The 25,234-nt window shown below is 64.4% G+C and overlaps 3 protein-coding genes across 3 annotated transcripts; 1 reads left to right on the top strand and 2 right to left on the bottom strand.

Moving 5' to 3' along the window:
- Positions 1 to 6,570: 6,570 nt before the first annotated feature.
- On the top strand, positions 6,571 to 7,662 carry Sstr5 (somatostatin receptor 5). The gene has a single exon (XM_090324646.1). It carries the CDS (start codon positions 6,571 to 6,573, stop codon positions 7,660 to 7,662), a length of 1,092 nt encoding a protein of 363 aa, XP_090180772.1.
- Positions 7,663 to 11,269: 3,607 nt separating this feature from the next.
- Positions 11,270 to 12,482, bottom strand: C1qtnf8 (C1q and TNF related 8). The gene is made up of 2 exons (XM_090324864.1): positions 12,266 to 12,482; positions 11,270 to 11,853 (listed from the first exon to the last, which is right to left on the bottom strand). The coding sequence occupies exons 1-2, from the start codon at positions 12,474 to 12,476 to the stop codon at positions 11,303 to 11,305; spliced, it is 762 nt and encodes a 253-aa protein (XP_090180990.1). The 5' UTR covers positions 12,477 to 12,482; the 3' UTR covers positions 11,270 to 11,302.
- A 2,798-nt stretch (positions 12,483 to 15,280) lies between these two features.
- Positions 15,281 to 19,566, bottom strand: Tekt4 (tektin 4). Its single transcript, XM_090324572.1, has 6 exons — positions 18,907 to 19,566; positions 18,013 to 18,083; positions 17,558 to 17,701; positions 17,069 to 17,291; positions 16,147 to 16,301; positions 15,281 to 15,523 (listed from the first exon to the last, which is right to left on the bottom strand). The coding sequence occupies exons 1-6, from the start codon at positions 19,438 to 19,440 to the stop codon at positions 15,307 to 15,309; spliced, it is 1,344 nt and encodes a 447-aa protein (XP_090180698.1). The 5' UTR covers positions 19,441 to 19,566; the 3' UTR covers positions 15,281 to 15,306.
- Positions 19,567 to 25,234: the final 5,668 nt, after the last annotated feature.

Raw genomic sequence — 25,234 nt, 5'->3', positions numbered from 1 at the left:
GGTGTCTGGGGCCTGGTGTCTGGGGGGTCTGGGGTCTGGTATCTGGGGGGCTGGTGTCTGGGTGGTCTGATGTCTGGGGTCTGGAGTCTGGTGTCTAGTGTCTGGAGCACTGGTGTCTGGGGGCTGGTGTCTGGGGTCTGGGGGCTGGTGTCTGGGATCTGGGGGGCCTGGTGTCTGGTGTCTGGGGGTCTGGTGTCTGGTGTCTGGGGGTCTGGGGTCTGGGGGGTCTGGTGTCTGGGGGTCTGGGGTCTGGGGGTCTGGTGTCTAGGGGTCTGGGGTCTGGGGGGTCTGGTGCCTGGGGTGTCTGGTGTCTGGTGTCTGGGGTGTCTGGTGTCTGGGTATCTGGGGTCTGGTGTATGGTGTCTGGGGGTCTGGGGTCTGGGGGTCTGGGGTCTGGGGGGTCTGGTGTCTGGTGTCTGGGGGTCTGGTGTATGGTGTCTGGGGGTCTGGTGTATTGTGTTTGGGGGTCTGGTGTCTGAGGTGTCTGGTGTCTGGGGTGTCTGGTGTCTGGGTATCTGGGGTCTGGGGGTCTGGTGTCTGGTGTCTGCGGGTCTGGGGTCTGGGGGTCTGGGGTCTGGGGGGTCTGGTGTCTGGTGTCTGGTGTCTGGGGGTCTGGTGTCTGGGGGGTCTGGTGCCTGGGGTGTCTGGTGTCTGGTGTCTGGGGGGTCTGGTGTCTGGGTATCTGGGGTCTGGGGGTCTGGTGTATGGTGTCTGGGGGTCTGGTGTATTGTGTTTGGGGGTCTAGTGTCTGGGGTGTCTGGTGTCTGGGGTGTCTGGTGTTTGGGTATCTGGGGTCTGGGGGTCTGGTGTATGGTGTCTGCGGGTCTGGGGTCTGGGGGTCTGGGGTCTGGGGGGTGTGGTGTCTGGTGTCTGGGGGTCTGGGGTCTGGGGGGTCTGGTGTCTGGTGTCTGGTGTCTGGGGGTCTGGTGTATGGTGTCTGGGGGTCTGGGGTCTGGGGGTCTGGGGTCTGGGGGGTCTGGTGTCTGGTGTCTGGGGGTCTGGTGTATGGTGTCTGGGGGTCTGAGGTCTGGGGGTCTGGGGTCTGGGGGGTCTGGTGTCTGGTGTCTGGTGTCTGGGGGTCTGGTGTATTGTGTTTGGGGGTCTGGGGTCTGGGGTGTCTGGTGTCTGGGGGTCTGGTGTATGGTGTCTGGGGGTCTGGGGTCTGGGGGTCTGGGGTCTGGGGGGTCTGGTGTCTGGTGTCTGGGGGTCTGGTGTATTGTGTTTGGGGGTCTGGGGTCTGGGGTGTCTGGTGTCTGGGGGTCTGGTGTATGGTGTCTGGGGGTCTGGTGTCTAGGGGTCTGGGGTCTGGGGGGGTCTGCCATCCTCTGGGTCCTGTGGTCTCAATCCCTAGAGGCCAGGCAGCGTAGAGGTAGATGGCCCACTGTGCAGTCTCCCAGTTCTCAGCCTCCATTCTTGTTCAAACCAACACCTTGCTCCTGCCTCCCTTCAGCTCAGTGAAGCCAGAGTTCTAGGGTGTGGGGAGCAGAGCCCTGGAGGGTGGGCCCCCCAGTGGAGGACGGGGACCCCCAGTGGAGGACGGGCTCCCCAGTGGAGGACGGGGACCCCAGTGGAGGACAGGGACCCCCAGTGGAGGACGGGCCCCCCAGTGGAGGATGGGGACCCCCAGTGGAGGACGGGCCCCCCAGTGGAGGACAGGCCCCCCAGTGGAGGACGGGGACCCCCAGTGGAGGATGGGCCCCCCAGTGGAGGACGGGAACCCCCAGTGGAGGACGGGGACCCCAGTGGAGGACGGGCCCCCCAGTGGAGGACGGGGACCCCCAGTGGAGGATGGGCCCCCCAGTGGAGGACGGAGCCCCCACTGGAGGATGGGGACCCCCAGTGGAGGACGGGACCCCCAGTGGAAGGCAGGGACCCTCAGTGGAGGGCGGGCCCCTCAGCGGGCTGGAAACAGCCTGGATGCCTCTTAGCCAGCATCTGAGGCCCCTGCCCACCACTGTCCCCATCCTCTCTGGTGACCCTGGAGCTCCCAGTGTTCCCCCTCGAGGGGATTCCAGGGCGCCCGGGGCCTGGCCACCCGAGGCCGGACCTCCCAGGCTGAGCCTCCAGCCTGGACAGCAGAAAGGGGGCGCGGTGGAGCCGCTGCCTGGGACGGGCACGGCGGGCCGGCGGTGTGCACAGGTTCCAGGGGAGAAGCCCGCCCTGCGCCCCTCCGAGCCAGCCCCGCCCCGTGCCCGCCCCTCTGCCCGCCCTCCGTGCCCGCTCCACTCCCCCGCGGGCGCCCAGCGCCCTGAGCCAGCGGCTAGCAAACACCCGGCTGGGCGATCCCGACGCCTCGGGCAGGTGAGTCTCCTGCCCACCCCTCCACCTGGCCAGGACCCCGGACTCTGGAGCACCACGCCCGCCTCCCGGCCCCTGGGAGCCCCTGCCTGAGCGAGCACCCGACCCCAGGCTCTGTGCCTCCCACCCCACAGACCTCAACTGGTCCAGGCTCCGCTCCCCCTCAGGGACCTGGTGCCCCGACCGTGCCCCCCAGCACTGCGCCCCCCGCAGCAGGGGGTCCAGGGTCCTGCTACACCTGCAGCAGCAGGGGCCCCTGGGATTTGCCACCAACACTGGACTGGGGAGGGAGCTGGAGTCGCTGGATACAGGGAGGGAGCGTTGGGAGAGCCGGGTGTGCGGAAGGGCACAGGCCCTGGCCCTGGCCTGTGGCCTAGGAGTTGTCAGGGCTCCCCCACAGAAGCGCTGGCCCCGCCCCTCCCAGGGACCTGCCTGTCACTGGGGCCTGTCTCGGAGGTGACAGCCACAGCCAGGTGCCGGGAGCCCCAGGAAAGAGGGTTGCTGCTGGGGGGGTGAAGTCAGAGCTTCCTGGGGCAGCCGGCCTGGGGGAGCCGCGGTCAGCAGCAGGGCTTCTCAAGTGACAGCCAGTGTCTCCTTAAGTGGTCTTCAAACATTTTGGGGGGCACGCAGACCCCTCCAAGGTGGGGTGGCCTGGCCTCCTCACTAACTGCTTCCCCTCCCCTGGGGGGAGGACAGGAGGCCGTGGAGGCCCACACCTACTGCATTGGCTATTGTGCTGTGTTTATGGGGGCGGCAGGAGTGGGCCTAGGGCGGGCTGACTCAGTCCACCCCCAACCAAGAGCAGGAAGAGGCTGGGTTGCGTGTTCTAAGCTGGACAGATTGGCTTTTGCAGCCTGTCCACCAGGCTAAGCTTCCAGAACCACTGACCTCATGTCAGGCCTGCCTGGCCTCCAGCCCCCAGGTCTCAAGCACCTGAAGGCAAGGCTCAGAGAACGGCCATGGCCCATCAAGGATCCCCAAACGGTGGTGGGGTGACGTGGGCAGCATGGGGCCTGCTCCTCATGCTGGCCAAGCAGCCCCTGCCCTGGTGGACGCTCAGGAGTCCCTCCCACACTGACCACCCCCCCTCACTGAAAGGGCTCCAGGGTAATTTTCCCAAGAGCACGTAATGTGTGTGACTAAGAAGATTGCTCTTAGAAATAATGGCTCTCGTTGGAATTATGTTCCAAGAGGCAGCCATGGCTCGGACCTATTTTGCGCTTTGCTGCTCTGAACTGTAGTGGGGGATGAATGTTTACAGGCCGGGCAGGATAGAGGGGGGTTGCCAGCCTGTGAAGCCCCTCCAGGGCCCAGGGTTCTGGGGCCCTTGAGTGAGGTCCCTGGAGGAACCTCAGAGGCTCAGAGCTACTGACAAGACTTAAGATCAAGCCTGCACGGAGGGCCAGGAAGCCGGGGGCCCGCGGTGGGGAGATCCAGAGTCTGCTGACCCCCACGGGTGGACAGTCCAGCGGTCAGGAGCTGCTCCGTGAGCTCTGTCCTGTTCACCCTGGTTGTGGGCGGCACGGCCCCTCCTCGGGCGTCGGGGAGGGTCTTTGGAAGGACGCTGCCGCTGGACTGTGTGTTCTGTGCACTCACCAGGCCACCGCGGGCATTCCAGTCTGTTCTCCACGGAGGCTGTCAATGTTATCTGTGAACATGGCGGGGGCAGGGGGGATCTGTTGGGGCCAGACCTGGAGAGGGCACCTGCCCCGGGGCAGCTTCCGAGGACCCTCGGCTTCTCCCAGGAAAGACCGCCCCTGCAGGGCAGGGGGTGAGTGTGGGCTCCCCACCTGGGGACACCGAGGAACGGGGCGCTGCCCCAGGGGTCTCGCCATGGTCCCTGAGCCCCGCCTTGATCTTTTCATTAGAACTTGTGTGTGTTGATTTTTCAGTACACTGACGGCCTCTGGCATTCTAGAGAGGTGCTGTCCACGAAGCGGGGTGGTGGCGAGGCCTGCGTGGGGGGGCCTTCCACTGCACCCAGCCTCCCTCCCGCCCCTGCAGCCCTCCCGGCCCCCTGGTCCCTTCTGGTCTCTGTCTCTTCCAAGTCATTGATTCTCTCTTCAGCACTATCAGGACTACTGGATCCTGCCAGTGTGGGTTTGGGTTTGGTCTGTGACTCCTAAAAGTCCACACCTGACATCCTACTGAATTTGCATTCCCCTGTAATCCATGCCTCGCTCCAAGACCCGCACTTAGGAAGGCGTTCTAAGGACACTCGTTAGCCCTGTTGCTTTTATTTCGCCTGAAATGAACCTCGGGTCCACCTTGCACTGGGCGGCTTCCCATCCCATGTTTCTTCTGATGACAAGTCCTGGGGTCGTGGGGACGTGGGATGTGGGATAAGGGGATGAAGAGCTGGGGATGTGGCTGTGGGACGTGGAGACATGGAGGAAGGAGGCTTGTCTTTGTAATCCATGGTGTTAGTTCTGAACTCTCCCTTCGCATGGACCTCTTCTCCCTGTCGTTCAAAATTCAGTCACCCCTGCCGCATCCCGGCGTCACCAGGCTGGGCCCCCCCTGGAAGCTCTTGCAGTGTCCTTGTCGGAGATGGCTTGGGCCACCTAAGGTTTGCTGGGCAGGGCTGGACCCAGGGCTCCAGGTCCACAGCCAATGGCTGAACCCCATTCCAGCAGCCCCCACCCCTCCTCAGGCAGCTGCTCTTCTGTCATTTGAGGGGTTTGCTCAATTCAGCCCTGCGGCCCCCACTGGCCACCTCTAGAGCCCTGTAGCCCGGGTCCCCGAGGACGGGGATGCCTCTGGGCCGCTCTCCTGCCAGGCTGCCCTCAGGGCTCCAGGAGGCCTCCAGGAGAAACGGAGGCAAGTGGGGGCGGGCTTGGGCACCAACCAGGGCAGCCACGAGTTATTGATGCCTCCTGAGTCACCACAGCCCACTCGCTGCCCACTCCGCACCTCCCTCTCCCGCCTCGTTTTCCACACAATTTGTTTGATGTGATTCCTGGCCCAGTTGAACACGACTAATGGTGTTTACCTGCTGCCATCGGACACACAGGCATCCGGCCTGGCAGGACAGGAGGAAGGGATGCCTGAGCGTGCTCTGGCCCCTGAAAGTGCTCCCGATCCCCTGAGAGTGTTCCCAATCCCCTGAGCGTGCTCCCGATCCCTGAGCATGCTCCCAATTCCTGAGTGAGCTCCCCATCCCCTGAGCATGCTCCCGATCCCTGAGCGTGTTCCCCATCCCCTGAGCGTGCTCCCCATCCTCTGAGTGTGCTCCCGATCCCTGAGCGTGCTCCCCATCCCCTGAGTGTGCTCCCGATCCCTGAGCGTGCTCCCCATCCCCTGAGCGTGCTCCCCATCCCCTGAGCGTGCTCCCGATCCCTGAGCGTGCTCCCGATCCCCTGAGCGTGCTCCCGATCCCCTGAGAGTGTTCCCGATCCCCTGAGTGTGTTCCCGATTCTCTGAGTGTGCTCCCGATCCCTGAGTGAGCTCTCGATCCCGAGCGTGATCCCAATCCCCTGAGCGTGCTCCTGATCTCCTGAGCGTGCTCCCGATCCCTGAGCGAGCTCCCCATCCCCTGAGCGTGCTCCCAATCCCTGAGCAAGTTCCCCATCCCCTGAGCGTGCTCCCAATCCCTGAGCGTGCTCCCCATCCCCTGAGCATGCTCCCCATCCCCTGAGTGAACTCCCCATCCCCTGAGCGTGCTCCCGATCCCTGAGCGTGCTCCCAATCCCTGAGCATGCTCCCAATCCCTGAGCGTGCTCCCCATCCCCTGAGCGTGCTCCCCATCCTCTGAGTGTGCTCCCGATCCCTGAGCGTGCTCCCCATCCCCTGAGCGTGCTCCCGATCCCCTGAGCGTGCTCCCGATCCCCTGAGCGTGCTCCCGATCCCCTGAGAGTGTTCCCGATCCCCTGAGTGTGTTCCCGATTCTCTGAGTGTGCTCCCGATCCCTGAGTGAGCTCCCGATCCCGAGCGTGATCCCAATCCCCTGAGCGTGCTCCTGATCTCCTGAGCGTGCTCCCGATCCCTGAGCAAGCTCCCCATCCCCTGAGCGTGCTCCCAATCCCTGAGCAAGTTCCCCATCCCCTGAGCGTGCTCCCGATCCCTGAGCGTGCTCCCCATCCCCTGAGCATGCTCCCCATCCCCTGAGTGAACTCCCCATCCCCTGAACGTGCTCCCGATCCCCTGAGCATGCTCCCCATCCCCTGAGCGTGCTCCCGATCCCCTGAGCGTGCTCCCCATCCCCTGAGCGAGCTCCCTGTCCCCTCCTCTTACAGGTCACAGGCAGATTGGAGCTCTGCCTTGGGCACAGACATGGAGCCTCTGTTCCCGGCTGGAAGGCTGAGCTGGAACGCCTCTGCTGCCGCTGGAGACGGCCCCAACGGGACGACGCTGGCGGGGCCGGCGCCCTCGGCCGGGGCCAGGGCGGTGCTGGTGCCTGTGCTGTACCTGCTGGTGTGCGTGGTGGGGCTGGGCGGCAACACCCTGGTCATCTACGTGGTGCTGACCCACGCCAAGATGAAGACGGTCACCAACGTGTACATCCTCAACCTGGCCGTGGCGGACGTGCTGCTCATGGCGGGCCTGCCCTTCCTGGCCACGCAGAACGCCGTCTCCTACTGGCCTTTCGGGCCCTTCCTGTGCCGCCTGGTCATGACGCTGGACGGCATCAACCAGTTCACCAGCATCTTCTGCCTGACCATCATGAGCGTCGACCGCTACCTGGCCGTGGTCCACCCGCTCCGCGCCGCCCGCTGGCGCCGGCCCCGCGTGGCCAAGCTGGCCAGCGCCGCCGTGTGGGCCTTCTCCCTGCTCATGGCGCTGCCGCTGCTGGTCTTTGCGGACGTCCAGGAGGGCTGGGGCACCTGCAACCTCAGCTGGCCGGAGCCCGTGGGCCTGTGGGGCGCGGCCTTTGTCGCCTACACGTCGGTGCTGGGCTTCTTCGGGCCTCTGCTGGTCATCTGCCTCTGCTACCTGCTGATCGTGGCCAGGGTGCGGGCGGCGGGCGGGCGGGCAGGCGGGCGGCGGCGGCGCTGCGAGCGCAGGGTCACACGCATGGTGTTGGTGCTCGTGCTGGTGTTCGTGGGCTGCTGGCTGCCCTTCTTCACCGTCAACATCGTCAACCTGGCCTTCGCCCTGCCCGAGGAGCCCGCCTCCGCCGGCCTCTACTTCTTCGTGGTGGTCCTGTCCTACGCCAACAGCTGCGCCAACCCTCTGCTCTACGGCTTCCTCTCCGACAACTTCCGCCAGAGCTTCCGGAAGGTTCTGTGCCTCCGCAGGGGCTACGGTGCCGAAGACGCAGAGGCCACGGGACCCCGGCTGGACAAGAGCGGGCGGCCGCAGGAGAGCATGCAGGCCCCCCGGGGCCACGAGGCCAGTGGGCACATGCAGACCAGCCGGCTGTGACACTCGTGGGGCCTCCGGATCCTGGGGCGTGCTTGGGGGGTTCTCAGGGGTCACGAAGACAGAGACGGGCCATGGATGGATGCAGGCCAAGATCTGGTGACCGGTCATCTCTCCCCTCAGCCTGTTAGGCTAGGCAGGGGTCAGGGGGCATCGAGAGGGGCTGACCCCCCCTGCCAGAAGTGCCGAGGCACCTCTACCTACCCTTGCCTGACCCCAGGCAGCCTCCCGGAGGGGTGGGAGGGCAGTGTGAGGGCCCTGGTGATGCTGTGGACGGGGGACCTCACCCCAAGGCCAGGCTGGACCCGCCCTGCCCTTCACCACGTGAGCCGGCGGTCAGTCACACCTGCTGCTCTCTGGAGGGAAGCCCTGCATGTGCAATCCCTGGCTGGGCCAGCCCCTCCGGCCTCTGCGGCTACACTGGTGACATGGGTGCAGAGCTGTGGCTGGCCGTGGGACAGCCAGTGCCTGCTGGGATCCCTGAGGGACCTGCTCAGAGCCTCGTGAACCTGCTGAGGGCCCCGCACGGACCACCCCCCCTTGATCTGCTGTGCGCTGCTGCCCAGGGAGGGACTGACCTCTCTGGCCCCGGGCCTCCATGATGGAAGGACACTGTTGCCCCCACCCCGTCCCCACCCCTGCCTCCAGACCGCCAGGGCAGGGCTGGGTCAGGGGCCGGGCCACCGAGGTGACCCCAGGCTGGGGTCAGGCCTGCACGCATGTGCCTAGCAAGAAGGCTGCCTGTGTTGGAGGACTGAGCCCTGAATACATTTGAGAATAAATGTTTGATTCTTTCTCAGAGAAAATGTGGAGAAGCCAGGGCACACTGGAGCATTCTGTGGGTGCCAGGCTGCCCTGACCAGCCCAGCGGCCAGCGGGCCCCGCTTCAGGATGAGACAGGAGCTTCAAGGGATTTCAAAAAGGTAGAAGCTGTGGGCACGAGGCGGGCTCTGGTGGTCTCCTGGGCTTTGTGGCTGGCCTGGTGGGCTGCAGGGAGTTCTGGGGCCTTCAGATCACTGCCCCCACCAACCTACCAGGGTCAGTATCCCAGCGGGGTGGGCCCTGCAGACACTGGGGAGCCCCTCAAAAGCAGGCACTTCAAAGTTGTTCAAGCTAGACGCTGTGTCTTTTGCTCTCATCACACCTAGCGTTACTGTCTGAGTTTCCAGGTGAGACTGCATCCTGCCACCAAACAGACGAGGCACCCTGCTCTCTGCATGTTAGCTGTGAGGGGGCAAGGCTACCGGGCCACTGGGCCACCACGCAGGGCTGTGAGGGCGCAGGGTGGCACAGAGTCACCAAGACGCAGTTGCGGGGGCGCAGGGCCACAGAACAAACATCCTGAGGTGGCCTGCTTTATGGCCCCTGTCCGCCTCGATGGGTTTTATTGGCCGCTGGGCTCCAGCAGCTCCCAGGGCCCTTGCTCAGGACATCCGGCCTGCGGGGTAGGGCTGAGGATGGGACAGGAGGCGTGTGTTTGCCGGGTGGGGTGGGGTGGGGAGCAGGCTGGAGAGAAGCAGCCATAGCTGCCACTGCCCCCCCCCCCCGGCTGAGGCCACCAATGCTCCTATCCCAGGGGGAGCCTGGGATGGCAGGAAGCCAGGATGAGGGCTCAGTCTCTTGCTCCTTGAAGCCCCCCCAACCGCCATTCTCTGAGACCTGTCCCCTGAACTCAAGTGCCGGAGGAGGGCGGCAGTGCCCCAGGGCTGCCCGCTACCCCCGATTGTGGGGCCTCTAAACACACCGGGCGCTGAAGGTGCAGGCTGAGACTGCACTGAATGACGCCCCACTGGCCGGCCCCAGGGGAACATGTCACGTCGTGCAAATTCCATGTGATGATTTAAAATTAGATTTTTTTAAAAAATCAGACAGAAAGCCACCATGGGGAGGGGACTGCCCCCTGCCCCGCCGCCTCAAGCCTCCCTGGGACCTCACAGGCCTGTCCAGAGGGCATGTGCGGTCCAGGGGGTCCTTGCAGGAGTCCCATCCTGATTAGACCATGAGCACAGAGGGGGGTCCACTCCTGTCTCCTGGTTGCTGGGATGTGGCAGGGCCCAGGGCGAGGCCAGCATTGATTTTTTCCTCTGCCTTTTCACGGAGGATAGAGCCCTTATTGCTCCTCCCTCCCGGCTTTTATCCCCCACCCAGACCCCATCATGGCCTCTTGTTTTAGTCCCTTGAGGCCTTCAGAAGGAAGAGCCTCCTTCCCTGCCCTGTCCATGTCAGCCAGGCTGTCCCTGTGGATTGCAGTGACATTTGCTCTTGTCACTGGAGCCAGGGAGGCTCGGAAAGGAAGGAGCCTCCACCTGGCTCTCGGTACCTAGCAGAGACCAAGAAAGTTCATTGTATAACAAAGGGAGGGCGGCGTGGTGCAGACTGTGGTGCAGACGTGGTGCAGGCTTGCTGACGCCAAGGGCGGCAGGCATCCGGGGCCCGCATATGACTGGTGCTCTACCCCTTGAGCCACTGAGCCATCTTACCAAGTGTTATTTCTCTGCATGTGTGTCCTTCTTTAAAATATTCTGGCTGGGGTGTGACGGCTCACGTCTGTCCTAGTAGCTATTTCTTTGAGAGGCTCAAGGTCTGAGGCCAGCCTGGGCATGCACGGGAGGCCACTTCTCAACTAACAACTGGGTGCTCCTATCGCCCCAGCCAGGTGGGAAGCTGGAATCGGGGAGGACGATAGTTCTTGGCCAGCCTGAGCAGAAAAGTTGATGAGCCTCCATCTTCACAGGAAAAGTTGGTGGTGCTCATGGGGGTGGGAGACCACGCCCTGGGGGGGCAGGGGTGATAAAGGAGGCCCTGCCCCCCAACCAGTCTCTAGGGGATCCTCTGCCCCAGCGCTCCCCATGAGTGCCGACAAGTGGCTGGTTGCCTGGCGCCAGGCAGGTCCAGCCATTCCAGCCAGCAGCAGGCGTGGGCCAAGGGCCAAAGTGCAGCCTGAGCTCCTCCCACTCTGCGTCTCCGGTGGGGCTGGGATATCCCGGGCAGGGCCCCGGCCTAGGCGATGGACTCCCACCCCAGCCCTGTGTGCACCACGGGCGGGGCCTCGACAGGGCCCAGGGAGGGGGCCCCCAGGAGGCAGGCGAGAGCAAGCAGGGACCTGGACGCGGAGGAAAGGCCCTGGCTGGGCCGTGAGCATGGATGGACCGGGGAAGCGGCCATCTTCATGGCTTCACTGTGAAGGTGACGAACAGAGGCTCCCGGAGATGAGCCCAACAAGGCTACGGATGTCCTCGTGCACAGCGGGGGAGAGGGAGCCACGTCAGTGGACCCCCACGGCCACCTCAGACAAAGCCAATCCCAGGCGCAGGGTAGCTCCTACTTCCTGTTCCACTCCCAACAGACAGAGCACCCTGCAAGCCCCACCTCTCACCCATGTCTGCCCAGGATGAGGATCCCGACCCTCAGGCTGAGCCCTGCTCTGGACACGGGGCACAGAGTAACGGCTGCAGGTGTGGACCCCGATACACCAGAAGGCCGGGCCCAGGGCCCAGTGTGGTACCCTGGCCCAGCTACCATCTCACCCCACAAACACAGGCCACGAATCCACGTGGCTCCGTGGCAGCCTACCCCTAGTTGGGCAGGGCCAGCATTTATTCTACTCTGGGTGTGTAGGGCAGGGCCCACGGGGCCACGGCCCCTAGAGCTGGGAGGCTGGCGCCACCAGGTGGCCGCTGAAGGTGATATACAGGTCTCCGGGCTCGCCATAGATGGCGTTGTCTTGGTCGCGGTGAAACATGCGCACCCAGACGGAGCTGCCGGAGGCCAGCGGCAGGAGCAGGCTCTGGGCCTGCATGAGGCTGCGCTCGCTGGGCTGCGCGTACAGCACGGCCGCCGGCTGCTGGTCCAGCATGATGTGCAGGTAGGCCTCCTTGTAGTTCCAGGTGTGCACGTGCAGGCTCAGGAAGTAGACCCCGGGCACGGCGCAGCGGAAGCAGCCGGCCGCCAGGTCGAAGGCGCCGTCCAGGTTCACCAGCGCGGTGTCAAAGGACACCGCCTGGAAGCCGTCCGTGCTCTGCAGACCCTCGCGCCGGCCCACAGAGAAGGCCGCGTAGGTGAGCTGGCAAGGGGCGCCTGGGGACCCTGCCTGTCCCTTCTGGCCTTTCTGCCCTGGCTGGCCGTGAGGCCCCTGGGGACCCTCCGTCCCCCTCCGTCCTGAGCGGCCTCGGACTCCTACCTCACCCTTCTCTCCTGCAGAGGAGCAAGTAGAAGCCCAGGGTCAGGGGCCAGCCAGGCCAGGCCAAGGGCTGACCTTAACCTTAGCAGTTCCTGGCCTCAGTTTCCTCATCTACAAGGTGAGTGCTAACTCTGCCCGTCCACAAGGTGTGGCAAAGGTGCGGGGGGAATACAATGACCCCTCAGGGCAGGCTGCTGAGGAGGGACCTGGGAGGAAAGAGCCAGGAAGTTCTTACCCAAATCTGACCTGAGCATAGCCCACTGGTCAGAACGCCACGGGGGCTCTCAGGCCAAAAGGGCTCCTCACCTGCCCGCGGGCCTCGGGGACACTGCCCCACCATGCCCTGGGTCCCCAGCACCGCAGGGCCAGCTCCCCAGCCAGGACATTCTGCATCCCGTGTGAGGAGCAAGGCCGGGGCCCACTCACCTTTCAGGATGGTGAGGTCGATGGTAGGACGCACACGGGGTGATCTCGCCCATGGGTCCTCGGCGCTCGCCCGGGCATTTGGGCTGGAAGCCACAGTGGGGGACCAGGTCTGGTGGCAGCAGGGCACACAGGGCCTTCGGGGAAGCCCCAGGCCTGTCCAGGCTCCCACGGGCAGAACCAGGGCCAAGACCACAAGGGCAGAGGCTGACATCTCCGCCAGGCCTGCAGAGGAGCAGCCTGTGAAGAGGCGCCCTGGGCCCCAAAGTGCCCACTGTGCCCATCTCTGGATTGGCAGGTGACTAGAGGCCTGTTAGATGGACTCTGCCTGCCCACCTCCCAGGCTTCAGAGAGATAGGTGGAGCCACTTTGGGATGGGTGGGGCCACATGGGATGGGTGGGGCCACTATGGGATGGGTGGGGCCACTGTGGGATGGGTGGGACCATGGTGGGATGGGTGGAGCCACAGTGGAAGGGGTGGGGGCATGTGGGTGGGGCCATTGTGGGATAGGCCGGGCACATGGGATGGGTGGGGCTACTGTGGGGTGGGCAGGGCTGAGTGGAATGGGCTCTCCCATAAGTCCTTGTGGGGGTGGTCACCCTAGGAAAGGGCTTAAGGCTGCTTCCAGGAGGGGCAGGCCCCCCAGGAGACCTTCGTGAGGCCTATCGAGGGGACTATGCTGTCCCGACCCTAACAGACACAGAAGAGCCCAGGACACTTGGTGTGTGTGGGAACACTCTAATGTTCCTCCGGCCCTGGGCTTCCCTTCCCAGAAGGGTCCAGGAGGGGGGCTACAGGACATGCAACCATGCTCCATCTTGCCTTTCACTAGCCTGGGTCTCAGTTTCCTTCCTGGCCAGGGGCCCTGCCTGGTGTCACAAACAGCACCCAGGGACTGCTGGATCCCTTCCAGCAGGCCAGGTCCAGCGCCCGGGAGCTTCCCTGCAGCCACCATGCTGGGTGAGGACCCCTCACCCCCACAGGAAGCCCTCACCTGGAGATGATGTCCAAGATTCCCGGAGCCCCCACAGGCCTGGTCCAGCTGGTGGAGCCACAGAGCCTGGCCCAGGTCCTCCCAGGGAGGTCCAGGCAGCAGGCCCACTGGAGCCAGCACCGTGGGTCCCTCTCACCCCTGCAGCTCTGGGTCCCTGGGGTCTTTGTGCCTGCCCTTTGCAGCTCTGGGCTGAGCCTCCTGGGAAGCGGGGCCCCAGTGTGGTGTGAAGACCCCCACCCCCCGGCCCTTACCGTCTCGTCTCACGTAGCGCGCTGCTGCCTGTCCTGCCGGCTCTCGCCGTGGTGCCGCCCCAGCTGCTGGTTAAAGGGGCCTTTCATACCGCCTGGGCGCCTGTGGCTTCCTGTGCTCCGTCCAAGATCCACAGGCCAGGCCGAGGGCCAGCTCTGTGGAGCCATGGGTACTCAGCACCCTCCCTCCGCCAGCCACCTGCCACAGCGTCCATGCAGCTGGGCAGGGGCCCTGGCGGCCCCCACTGGCCACCCCTGCCCCCTGCCCCTGCCCATGGTGGGTCTGGGGTTTGCAATGCCTCAGGCTGGCTAGAGCTGGGGTGATACCTGGGACTGGCATCTCCTCCACAGGAATGGAGTCTGCTGCCCACTTGGGGTGGAGAGAGCCTAGTGTGGGTGCCCAGGGCAGGGCCTCCAGGCTGCCCTGGGCTAACAGCCACCAGCCCATCCGATGATGCAGTGTCTGGCGGCAGACAGGGGCCCTGGAAGGTGTGTGTGGTCTGCCACGGGTGTGTGCACATACACACAAGCGTGGGCACACTCCAGGACACCTCGGCAGCCTCGGCATGAGCCCCACCTTCTCCCGGGCAGGGCAGCTGTCCCCCGCTATCAAGGGTCCTGGCAGCACAGATGGGTCGGCTGTCTCACCCCCCAGCTGCTCTCTGAGCCGCACAGCTGACAGGATAGCAAGTCCCAGGACAGAACTGGGCCTGGCTCAGAGAGGCCCCCGCATCGCCGTGAACTCAGGGAGGACAGACACCATGGTCCCCCGTGGCAGAGCCCTGCGGTGCCAGGGCAGTGGGCGCCTACACCCTCCCCGCCCGGGCTCCAGCCCTGAAGTGCAGGCCCTCCTCCCCGGGGAGCTGGGAACAGGCCCCGACACAGACCATGGCGCCCTGGCACCACAGATATCAAGGGGGACTGTGTGGCCAGTGTGGCAGCCTGTGTCCCGAGGCCAGCTCCAGGACAGGACCGGGTGGTAATGGGCAGGGCCCTGCGTACTGCAGCTGGCCGCTTCCCTTCTCCCTTGCGTGCCTGGCATGGAAGGCCTGAGACAGAGCTTCACATCTTTGCTCTTCTGGCCCAGCACGGGCAGAGGGGCCAAGCATGGCCCAGGGTGGACATCAACCCTGGATTGTCCCTCCGCTTGTCACTTTCCTTGCAGTAAATGTGGCTGCTGAGAGGCCTAAAGCCATGAAAATGTGCTGCTAAATTAGAACAGTGCCTGGCTGTGCCTCCCCAGTCCAGCCTGGAACAGCACAGGGAGACACACACACACACACACACACACACACACCACACTCGGGAAAGTCCTCGGCCCAGAGCCGGTCTCAGCTGCGTGAAGGGCGACACATACACGAGGTGTGGTCCCGGGTGGGACCCAGCCTCAAGAATTGCTCTGAGGGTGTTCAGCCACAGGAAAGGCGTCAGCCAGCCTGGCGGGCATGCGAGCTGAAGCCCGGGTGAACAGGGGAGGGGGGGTGCGGTGACCCTGACGGATGCCCAAAGTTCAGAGGCCTCCATGAAGGAGGGAGGAGCCAGCTCTGATGCCAGGGAACGGGCAAGCTGGGCCACCTGCTGCAGCTGGACAGGTCTGGGAGTGGGGGGGGCAGGCTGTGGGGGAGCTGTGGGGACCCCCTCTCACATGTCCTCAGAGACAGGGCCCAGTCCTCAGCTCTGACTCCTTGGTGGGCAACAGGGTCTCAGGCAGAGCCTGGCGCACAGGGCCGGGACCCCAGCCCAGGCGGATACCCCCCAAGACTGCGCCCTGGGCAGAGAGCTAAGGAGCGCTTTATTCCGGTTACTGGTAGCCGGCCAGCCGGAGGATGCTGGGGTAGCGGTGGCGGTGAGCCATGCACTTCTCGCGGTCAATGAAGAGGCTGTTGGCCTTGACAGCCAGGTCCTTCTCCAGGGCCATGCGGGAGTCCTCCAGATTACGCAGCGCCAGCTCGGCATCCTGCAGCTTCTCCCTCAGCATCGTCAGCGACATGTTCAGCTCCTCCACCTCACTCAGCAGCCTGTGGAGGGGAGCCGTGGGAGCGGGTGGGAGCTGGCAGGCTGGGGCGGGGGGGGGGGGGGGGGGGACGGTGACAGGCGCAGGAGTCTAAGGCTGGGACATTCCAGGACGCCATAAAGCATCATCCCAAGAGGAAGAGGTGTGGGAAGTCCCCACAGGCACCCGCAGGAGGTCTTCCCCCAAGCTGGGGGGCGCGGGGTGCCCCACCCCTGCCCAGCAGGGCCAGGAACTGGGCTACAGCAGCACCCAGTGGCAGTGACCTGCAATGGCAGCCTGGCCCTAGGGCCCCACGTCTCTCCAACAAACGAAGGGGGCGGGGAGGAGGGAGACAGGAGACACAGAGGGGCAGAGAGGAAGAGGAAGATGACACACGTAGGTGGGCAGCTGGGCAATCAAGTCAGGAAAACAGAAGACATGTCCTGATACCCAGGCTGGGTGGATGACTCTGCCGGCCTCTCCGCCCTGTGACCCCAACGGCCAGCCGGCCAGACCCGAGGCTTCTTCCACAAAGGTCAGGCATGCTCCCCTCCTCCGAGCCTCCCGCCCTGCCCAGGGGCCCTCATGCCTGGGGAACCCCAAGGACTCAGGGAGTCTGAGCTGCCCGGGCCAGGTTGGCTAGCGCACCTGAACTGCGCCCGGTCTCGGCACAGCTCCACGTTGGGCCTGCGAGAACGCTGGTACAGACGGGTCTGGGCCACGCGCATGGGCGCCTCCTTGTCCTTGATGGCCTGCTTCAGCCCGGATATCTGGTGCTCCTGATCCGAGATCTCCCGAAGCGTCTGCAGGAGGGCAGGCGCCTCAGGGGAAGGCCCAGCCTGCGCTCCTCCTGTCCTGCGCACTCTGGGGCCGCCCTGTCCTCGGGTACCCAGGCGCCTCTGATCAGGTGGTGAAGCCTGTTATGCGGCAGCTCTGGCCTGGAAGTCAAGGGATGGGGGGAGGAAGGGGGGGCTACCCCAGCAGCTGCACTGAGGACTGGAGGTCAGAGCCGTGAGCTGAGTGGGCCAACACAGGTGCAATGAGTGTGTCCAGGAGGATGGGTGTGTCCTGAGTGGAGATGGATGTGTCTAAGTGGAGTAGGCCTGCTCGGAGGGCTAGTGGGCGTGTCCCAGATGGATGGGCGTGGCTCTGGTGGTGGGCGGGTCTCAAGTGTAGGGGTAGGTCTTAGGAGATGGGCGTGTCCCAGGTGGTGGGCGTGTCTCTGGTGGTGGGCGTGTCTCTGGTGATGGGCGGGTCTCAAGTGTAGGGGTAGGTCTTAGGAGATGGGCGTGTCCCAGGTGGTGGGCGTGTCTCTGGTGGTGGGCGTGTCCAGTAGGAGTGCCCACTGCCCTCACCGTTTTTGTGTTTGGGTCATGGGGCTTGAACTCTGGGCCTGGGCACTTCATCTCAAGGCTGCCTCCCTTCTCCTTGAGCCACACCCCACTTCCCCTTTTCTAGAGGTTCATTGGAGATAAGAATCTCAGGTCCGGCCTTGAACCTCGATCCTTGGATCTCGGGCTCCTGAGTAGCCAGGGTGACAGGTGTGAGCCATGGTGCCCGATGCCCTCACCTTCTGCAGGTGGTACTTCAGCTTGTTCTGCGCGTCCTCCAGCTCCTCGCAGCGGCGCACAAAGGCCTGGTTGACAGCGTTGCTCTGCAGCCGCAGGTCCTCTGAGGTGTCCCGAAGGATGGAGTCGATCAGCGACCGTAAGTTGACAGACCCCAGCCGCTCGTGCTCAGCGCGGAGCAGCATGTCCTGGGTGTACTTGGCCCACGACTGAGGTGTGGAGGCGCTGCGGGGGGGGGGGGGGTTGTCACATGGCCATGCAGAGGCACCAGTGCCACCCTCAGCCCCCCTAGCCCCCCGGAGTCCCCGCTGTGCCCGCTGTACCCCGCAACCACAGAGTGCCCAGAAGTGCACCTGGGCCCAGAAGTCTGAGTGCTGGGGACCTAGGTCAGGGCTGGGGGGGGGGCAGATCAGGCAGCTCGGGGGAGGGCAAGAGGACAGGGCAGGAGGACAGGGCAGGTGGACAGGGCAAGTGGATGGCGAAGGCCTCACCTCTCCTCGAACTTGGTGGAGTGCAGGTGGAACTGCACTTCCGGGCTGTCGTTGTGGTAGAGAGAGCAGGACTGGTCGATGTTGTAAGACTCCACCTTGTCCGAGAAGCCCATCTCACACATCTCCTTTTGCTCTCGGTTCAACCTGGAGAGGACCAGGGCCAGCACAGGCCAGGGGACTGAGGCAGGGCAGGGAACCCCAGCTGCAGGCTTTCTTTCTCCAGGTGGTCCTAGCCCTCTGGTCCTGGCCTGGCCAGCAGTGTCTAGAGCAGTGCCCCGGGTGGAAGCTCCAGAACCAACATCCACTCGGATACTCAGCCCCACCTACCATGTAGTAGCCTGGAAGCCCCCGCCTGCCCGCTCAGTCAGACCCCCAGACATCCCGCACAGGGGCCGGCATGGGCCGGGCCAGGGGTCACCCCTCAGGCCACCTGGAGGGCCACCTCTGTGACCCACCGTGTCTGGTTCACGGCTTGTTGGATGGTCCTCTTCAGGAGCTCTTGAATTTTCCGGATGAGGTCAGCTTCCTGGGGGAGGAGGCAGCAGCCCTGAACAGGAGATCCCCAGCCTCTCCTCCAGTGGGCCTGCTGTGGGCCGCAGTCAGCGCGCCCATACCCAGAGGTTTGGGCGTGACTTTGCCATTGACCCACACTAGGCTTCTTTCTACTTTTCTAGGTGTGAGCTCTTCTCTCTCCTGTCTGTGGGTCTGTCTGAGGCATGCTGGGATACACAGTGCCAAGGCCTCTGAGGACCCTGTGGCCCTGTGTGGCCCACATTTTGCCTACAGAGCAGCCCAGGGCCCACTTCCTTCTATGTGACCCCCGGAGACACCCCCTTCCCCACCTGTCCCTGGGCCAGGCGAGGGGCGGGGCCGGGCGAGGGGCGGGGTCCGATAAGGTGCGGGGCTGGTGGGGGCGGGGCCAGGCGAGGGGTGTGGGGTCAGGAAAGGGACGGGGCCAGATGAGGGGCGGGGCCGGGCAAGGGCGGGGGTCAGGTGAGGGGTGGGGCCTGACGAGGGGCGGGGCCGGGTGATGGGCGGGGTCTGGCGAGGGGCGGGGCCGGACGAGGGGTGTGGGGTCAGGAAAGGGGCGGGGCCGGGCGAGGGGCGGGGCCCAATACGGGGCAGGGCGGGCGGGGGCGGGGCCAGGCGAGGGGTGTGGGTCAGGAAAGGGGCGGGGCCAGATGAGGGGAGGGGCCGGGCAAGGGCGGGGGTCAGGTGAGGGGTGGGGCCTGACGAGGGGTGGGGCCGGGTGGTGGGCGGGGTCTGGCGAGGGGCGGGGCCGGGCGAGGGGTGTGGGGTCAGGAGAGGGGCGGGGCCGGGCGAGGGGCGGGGCCAGCCCTGGGTAGCACCTTGAGCAGCTCCTCTTCCACATAGTCGCGCACCAGGTCAGGGTGCTGGCGGCGGTCGCGGCACTGCAGGTTGTCAATGGCGATGGAGAAGGGCAGGGCGGTGGCGTCCAGGGCGCGCTCCAGACGCTGCTTCTGGGCCAGGAGCAGGTCGGTCTCCGAGGTCAGGTCCTCCACCTCCTGCTGCAGGTTGGACTTCCAGCAGTGCATCTCCTCCAGGCGCTCTCCCACCTTGAGCGTGGAGTCCTGCTGCGTGCGGTGGGCCAGGGAGCCCGTCTCGGCCGCCAGCTGCTGGCTCTCATGCCGCTGCCGCTGCGAGTAGTCGCGGTCGGAGAAGGCCTGGTGGTACCGGGCGTAGGAGTTCTGGTACCACTCATCCATGAGGTACTTGGCAGTGCGGAAGCCGGCCGTGGGCAGCCCGGAGGACGTGTGCTCTCCCGTGTTGCAGGCCACATTGTACACCTTGGGCGGCAGCTCGCAAGGGTCAATGGTCTGTGGGGCCGGCTGCTTGGTCAGCAGCGCCTCTGTCTGTGCCATGGTGCCGGCCGCCTGGTGGGGCAGGGGTGGGGATCAAGGGGGAAAGTCACCGGGCAGTCGGTCAGGCACGGTCAGCAGGGCAGTATGGGCCACTGTCCAGGGGCAGCGAGCCTCCCGGTCTCTAAGAGCGACTGTGTACACATGAAGGGCCTCCTGTTGCTGGGCAACAGCAAGGGGCATTCAGGGAGCAGAACTGCCCTCTTAAAGGGCCAGGCCTGCCTTCCCCACCCCAGCCATGATCCAAGAGGCAGCCCAGGGGTCATGACCCCCACAGGTCTCAGACGCCAGCCCCAGGTCTCTGTGCCCCTGCCCTCAGGTCCTGGGCAGGGTCCTGCAGCCCTTGGTGCTCTGTCCCTTTTGTGGGTCCCCCTGTCCTTCCATCCTTGGCCTTTCCTTGAGTTCAGCTGGACCAGCATAGAGGTCTGGGCCACTTGGCCCCACTAGGGTGGAGAAGCAGGGGCTGTGGGTGAGCCTTGGCATCTAGGAATACCAATAGATTCCTATACCCTGGTAGAGAGGTCTCCAATCCTGTGCCCACGACCCCAGCCCCAGCCTCCAGCGACCCCATGGGCCTGTGCCCCAGTCACCCCAATCGAGTCCTCCCTCAATCCTGCCCCAGCCCCGGGCCGTGCCTGCTGGGACCTGCCACACCGGCTCCTGGGGCTGCCACTGCAGCCAGGCCCCCCCCCCCGCAGCCTCCGATGGGGTCTGCAGTCAGATGCCTGCTCTAGCTCATCGAAATGAGGCAGGTCTTGTTCTTGGTGGCCATCCTGTGGCACCTGGGCTGCCACCTGGCTGAGCTCAACTGGACAGGAAGCACATCCGGAGGGAATACCCAGCATGCCCAACAGAGGGCACCCATGGCCATGGAATGTTCCAGACACTTGTTCTTCAGGGCGCTCTGACACCTGAGCCCTGCGGCCCTTCTGAGTCTCCACTTTTCCTGGAGATGCCCTCAAACCCAGTCCTCCTCACAGAAAATCCACACCCCTACCCCAACACAAGTCCCTGGCCCAGTCCCAACTGGTCCTTCCAGCCCAGCCACCAGTCCCAGGCTCTTTGGACACCCCAGCCTGGTCTAGCCCTGAGAGCTGTCCTCTTGGCGTCCCTTCCCTAGCCAGACTTCTGGCTGGCCAGCCCCTCAGTCCTTTGCTGACATGACCTCCGGACAGCAGACTGCAACATCACAACACAGAGATAACACAGGGCTTGTAAACATGGGCTTAGAGCAGGGCCCAGTCATTCACACCTGTAAGCCACCTGTGTGGTGGAGATGGGGGATGAAGGTTCAAAGCCAGCCTGAGTCATCTCAATAGCTGAATATGTCATTGCACACCTCTCCCCCTCCCACCCCCAGTAATATGGGAAACACGAGGAGGAGCCTTGCAGCCCAGGGTACAGGCCACTGTGCATGGCCTGTGACAGGGTGCCTGGACAGGGACAACTAGGCCAGGGCAATGCCCAACCCTGATTGTCTCCTTGTCCAGTGGTCTGCTGGCCCCTGGCCTCAGGTCAGCCCAGACGTGGCAGCAGAGCTGCTGGCCCAGCTACAGGACAGCTGACAGGGACCTTGGTGCTGGGGCTCAAGAAGGCCCCCGAACCCTAGAACTGGACGCACAGGCCGGTGACTTTGGCCTGGCCTGCAAATCTCCCTGTGACCCTCCTTTATTCTTTTTTCTTTCTTCTTTTTAAAATGAAGAGATGGTTGTTAGCATACGTTGACAGAACGGCTGTGACTGTCCTTGACCTTCCGTCGGCATGGGGCTTGGAGGCAGCCGCCAGAGATGGCCCCAACACTGGACCTGGGTCCAAGGGGGTCCCGGCTGCCGGGCCCTGCCCGCTGGCTCTGGGCCTCAGGTCTTCCTTCCACTCTGTCCTCAGTCTGGAAGGTTCCAGATGTGGACAAATGTCACCTCCACTCAGCCTCATCGCTTCCTCCCTGACACGGGCATTCTGGGAGCCCCAGGAGGCTGAGATGGGACAAGGTCACATGGAGGTGACGGAGCCGGTGAAGGACTGGGCCTTCTGGCTGTCTTGACGCCTGTCTCTCCGGGAATCCCCTGGCTGTGGCCACATCCGTTTCCATGGCTCTGGTGGGGAGGGTGTGGCATAGTGGGAAAGCCCAGAGCCGGCCCTGCAGCACAGAGCCTGTGTGACGGGCAGAAGAGAGTGGGGGGTGAGAGCAGAGGGATCCTCTAGACGGCGCCTGGGTGGGCTCACAGCCTGAGTCGGGGTGGGGCAAAGAGGCAGGGCAGGGCCTGGGGGGACAGGATTACAAAGACTTCTGCCCAAGAAACGCAAGGGACGTAAGGTCTGGGTGGGGGTGAGGGTGAGGCCTGGGCACCAGCCAGGGGTGACCCCGAGGTCACCCTGGGCTGCCCCTGGCCTGGCCCTCCCATCACTTCTAGGACGAGGACTCCACTCTACCAACACAGCGCCCGAGCTTTGAGGCCCAGAACCAAGATATGCAGAAAGGTGGAAGGCTTCACTAGGAAGCTGGGCAAAGTAGCCCCAGCCTGGAAGGCTGACCACTTGGGAAGTAGATCAGCGGAAGAAAAGTTTGTGAGGCTTCATCTCACCCAGTGGCTGGGAAACGGAAAGAGGAGGAGGCAGTGCAGATCCTGCCTGGTCTCCATCACAAGGTTCTTTGGGGGCCTCTGGAGCTGGTGGGGCTCCTGGGGGCAGAGCAGGGTCCTGGCTGGCCCCCGATGCCAAGCGGTTACCTGTCAGGGGATCCTGTGAAAGGCTGAAAATGCTCCACCTCCCGACAGAGCTAGAGCTGTCCTCCTACATGTCACCGCACCAGACACCCCTCATCCCCGCATCCCCACCCCAGACGCCCCCCATCCCCGCATCCCCACCCCAGACGCCCCCCCATCCCCGCATCCCCACACCAGACGCCCCCCATCCCCTGCATCCCCACACCAGATGCCCCCATCCCCGCATCCCCACACCAGACGCCCCCCATCCCTGCATCCCCCACACCAGATGCCCCCATTCCCGCATCCCCACACCAGACACCCCTCAACCCCTGGATTCCCACCCCAGACACCCCTCATCCCCTGGATTCCCCTTGTGTCCCCACACCAGACGCCCCCCATCCCCTGCATCCCCACACCAGACGCCCCCATTCCCGCATCCCCACACCAGACGCCCCCCATCCCCGCATCCCCCACACCAGAAGCCCCTCATCCCCTGCATCCCCACACCAGACACCCCTCAACCCCTGGATTCCCACCCCAGACACCCCTCATCCCCTGGATTCCCCTTGTGTCCCCACACCAGACACCCCCCATCCCCTGCATCCCCACACCAGACGCCCCCCATCCCCGCATCCCCACACCAGATGCCCCCCATCCCCGCATCCCCACACCAGACGCCCCCCATCCCCGCATCCCCACACCAGACGCCCCCCATCCCCTGCATCCCCACACCAGATGCCCCCCATCCCCTGCATCCCCACACCAGACGCCCCTCAACCCCTGGATTCCCACCCCAGACACCCCTCATCCCCTGGATTCCCCTTGTGTCCCCACACCAGACACCCCTCATCCCCCAGGGGCCCAGGAGTATGAGTCTCTGCTGCCAGGCCTCCTGCAGGGGCCTCCAGGCCTGTGAGGAGAGCTAAATCCCTGGTTTATCAGCTCAGCTTTATCTCCAAAACCTCCTACAATTTCCCAGAAAAGAAAATTAAATGGAGGATTTAGCAACAATTCTGTGTAGGCCCAGGGCAGGCTGAGTGGACGGCAGAGCTGACCTGTGGTTGAAAGGTGGACAGAGCCAACCTGGTCCTGACCTTGCCCAGACCTGCAGACTTGAAAACCGGCAGCCGGAGTGAATCCCATGCTGACCCACCTCCAGGCTGGCCAGCTACGGAGGGCACCAGACCTGTACCAGTACCACCCCTTCCCTTCCACCTCAAGTGCCCAGATGGGGAAACTGAGGCTCAGAGAGGCCAAGACATCTTAACTGAGGCCACCAATAGGCTGGGGACTGGGAAGTGACCTTGAATTCCAGACAACCTCAGGAGGGTGTCATCTGCTCACCACAGCACAGACAGAAGCCAGACCTCACCCCTGAGCTGCAGACAGGGAGGTGGGGATTGGGCCTGGGGCTGGGGGGGGGGTGGCTCAAAGAGGGCTGATGTCCCCCAGACCACCCTGCCCACTCAGGCTGCAGCAAGGGCCCTCCCAGCCCATCTTCCCTTGGTCAGCCTGCTGGCTTGCCCCTCTGGCAGCCCCCAGTGTGGCCACATTCCAGTCAGGTTCTCTGCTTCCAGTGCCTGTGACCTTGGGCCGTCCGGCTGCTGCGTGGGGGAGGGTTGAGAAGCTGGGACACATCTTCTGCGGGATGCTCTCCCCAGCGCAGAGCCGATTAGGGGTGTGCTGGAGTGAGATAAGGGCCTCGGGGCAGCTGGAGAGCCATTCTATGCCGCAAGCCCCCTCCAGCCCTGTCCCACAGGCCAGTGGCCCGCAAAGGATGTGGTGCCGCCTGGACTCAGAACTCCTGGGGAGCCCCGTGCTCTACCAAGGCCATCTCAAGTGCATCTGGGGGTGTCAGGCCTGAGGGGAGCCCGGGGCCCAGGCCTGGCCTGCCAACCCACCTCCTGAGGACCAAAATAACTGGGAGGGTCCTGGCTCCACCCGGCACTTAGCCTAAAGAGCCCCTGAAAATAGATGCTGAGAATGCTGCCCAGACGCAGATGCCAGGCCCCAGAGGGTCTTTGTGGGGCAGTGCATGCGGCCTGGAACACTCAGCTGATGGACCCAGGGGCTCACAGCTCAGTCTCCAGGAGGAGGGAGCCAGCAGCCTGCTGAGCACCGTGGAGGGGGCACAGGTCACTCCCTCTCCACATCCTTTGCCAGCATGGGCGCCTTGCCCATGCATCCATGCATCCATGCATGCCTTCCCTACCACCACCTCCCTGCTGCCACTCCACACTCAGCCTCCAGACCAAGCCCTGCCCCCTCCTGGCCCCTGCCCTGCCCTCCAGCCACGGCCTCCTCCGGTCAGCCCCTCCATCCTCGGCCTCGTGCTGGGGATGCAGCTTAGGTGATGCGGAGCCACCCAGGGCCTCCCTGCTGCTGTTCGGAGTGAAGAGGGCACAGGGGGTCCCGGGACCGTCCACGCCTCTCCCTCATGTCCAGCTCGGCCCTGTAGCCAGCTCCCACCCAGGCTACAGCTAGCACAGGGCAGAATGGGCACACAAGGCACCCTGGGGTCTCTGCGGAAGATCCAGTGTCTGCAGTGGGCAAAACCCACTGCACCCCTTTCTCCACACGCTCTTCAGAAACAGAAAAGTGGCAAGAGAGTGTTCCTGTGTGTCTGGAGGACAGGTCAGATTGCGCTCGGGAGCAGAGGGAAAGAGCCAGCGGTGACTGGATGACCCCACAGGTACCAGCCTCTTGCCTTGATGGTACACTGCCATGCTGCACACAAGGGAGAGAGGCCAGGGGTCCAGCCAGGCCAAGGTGTGGAGGAGAGGAGACTCTGGGGTGACCGGAGCTCTCCAGGCCACCACAAGGTAGGAGACAGCCTGAAGGACAGGAGCGGCTGCAGCAGGGACAACATGGCACTGACCCTGCCGACCTGGGCTGGCCAGGTGAGCAGGGAGGGCTGCCACTCCCCTCCCATCTCGATCCGGAAGTGGTCACCAGCAGACTTCACTTTCCTGGGTGGCCTTAAGCGAGGACCCTAGGCGAGGACCTAGTCAGCGAGCCTGGGGGCATCAGGGAGACCCAGCCTCGGGTCCTGAGCCTCTGAGAGACTAAAAGGAGGCTGGGAAGGGAATAAT

This window comes from Megascapheus bottae, chromosome 36, assembly GCF_031878675.1.
Source record: "Megascapheus bottae isolate mThoBot1 chromosome 36, mThoBot2.hap1, whole genome shotgun sequence".
NCBI lineage: Eukaryota > Metazoa > Chordata > Mammalia > Rodentia > Geomyidae > Megascapheus > Megascapheus bottae.
Note: the sequence above shows the minus strand (reverse complement) of the source record. Positions and strands in the feature narration are given on the sequence as shown.

What these genes read in the sequence shown, in the direction of transcription:
- Sstr5 (XM_090324646.1), top strand. Translation starts at nt 6,571, where the DNA reads ATGGAGCCTCTGTTCCCGGCTGGAAGGCTGAGCTGGAACGCCTCTGCT.
- C1qtnf8 (XM_090324864.1), bottom strand. Translation starts at nt 12,476, where the DNA reads ATGTCAGCCTCTGCCCTTGTGGTCTTGGCCCTGGTTCTGCCCGTGGGA. An exon ending in CGACCTCACCATCCTGAAAG is followed by an intron (nt 11,854 to 12,265) that starts GTGAGTGGGCCC and finishes GCTCCTCTGCAG; the next exon opens with GAGAGAAGGGTGAGGTAGGA.
- Tekt4 (XM_090324572.1), bottom strand. Translation starts at nt 19,440, where the DNA reads ATGGCACAGACAGAGGCGCTGCTGACCAAGCAGCCGGCCCCACAGACC. An exon ending in TGGAAGAGGAGCTGCTCAAG is followed by an intron (nt 18,084 to 18,906) that starts GTGCTACCCAGG and finishes CTCCTCCCCCAG; the next exon opens with GAAGCTGACCTCATCCGGAA. An exon ending in CGAGACCGGGCGCAGTTCAG is followed by an intron (nt 15,524 to 16,146) that starts GTGCGCTAGCCA and finishes TCCCCTCCACAG; the next exon opens with GCTGCTGAGTGAGGTGGAGG.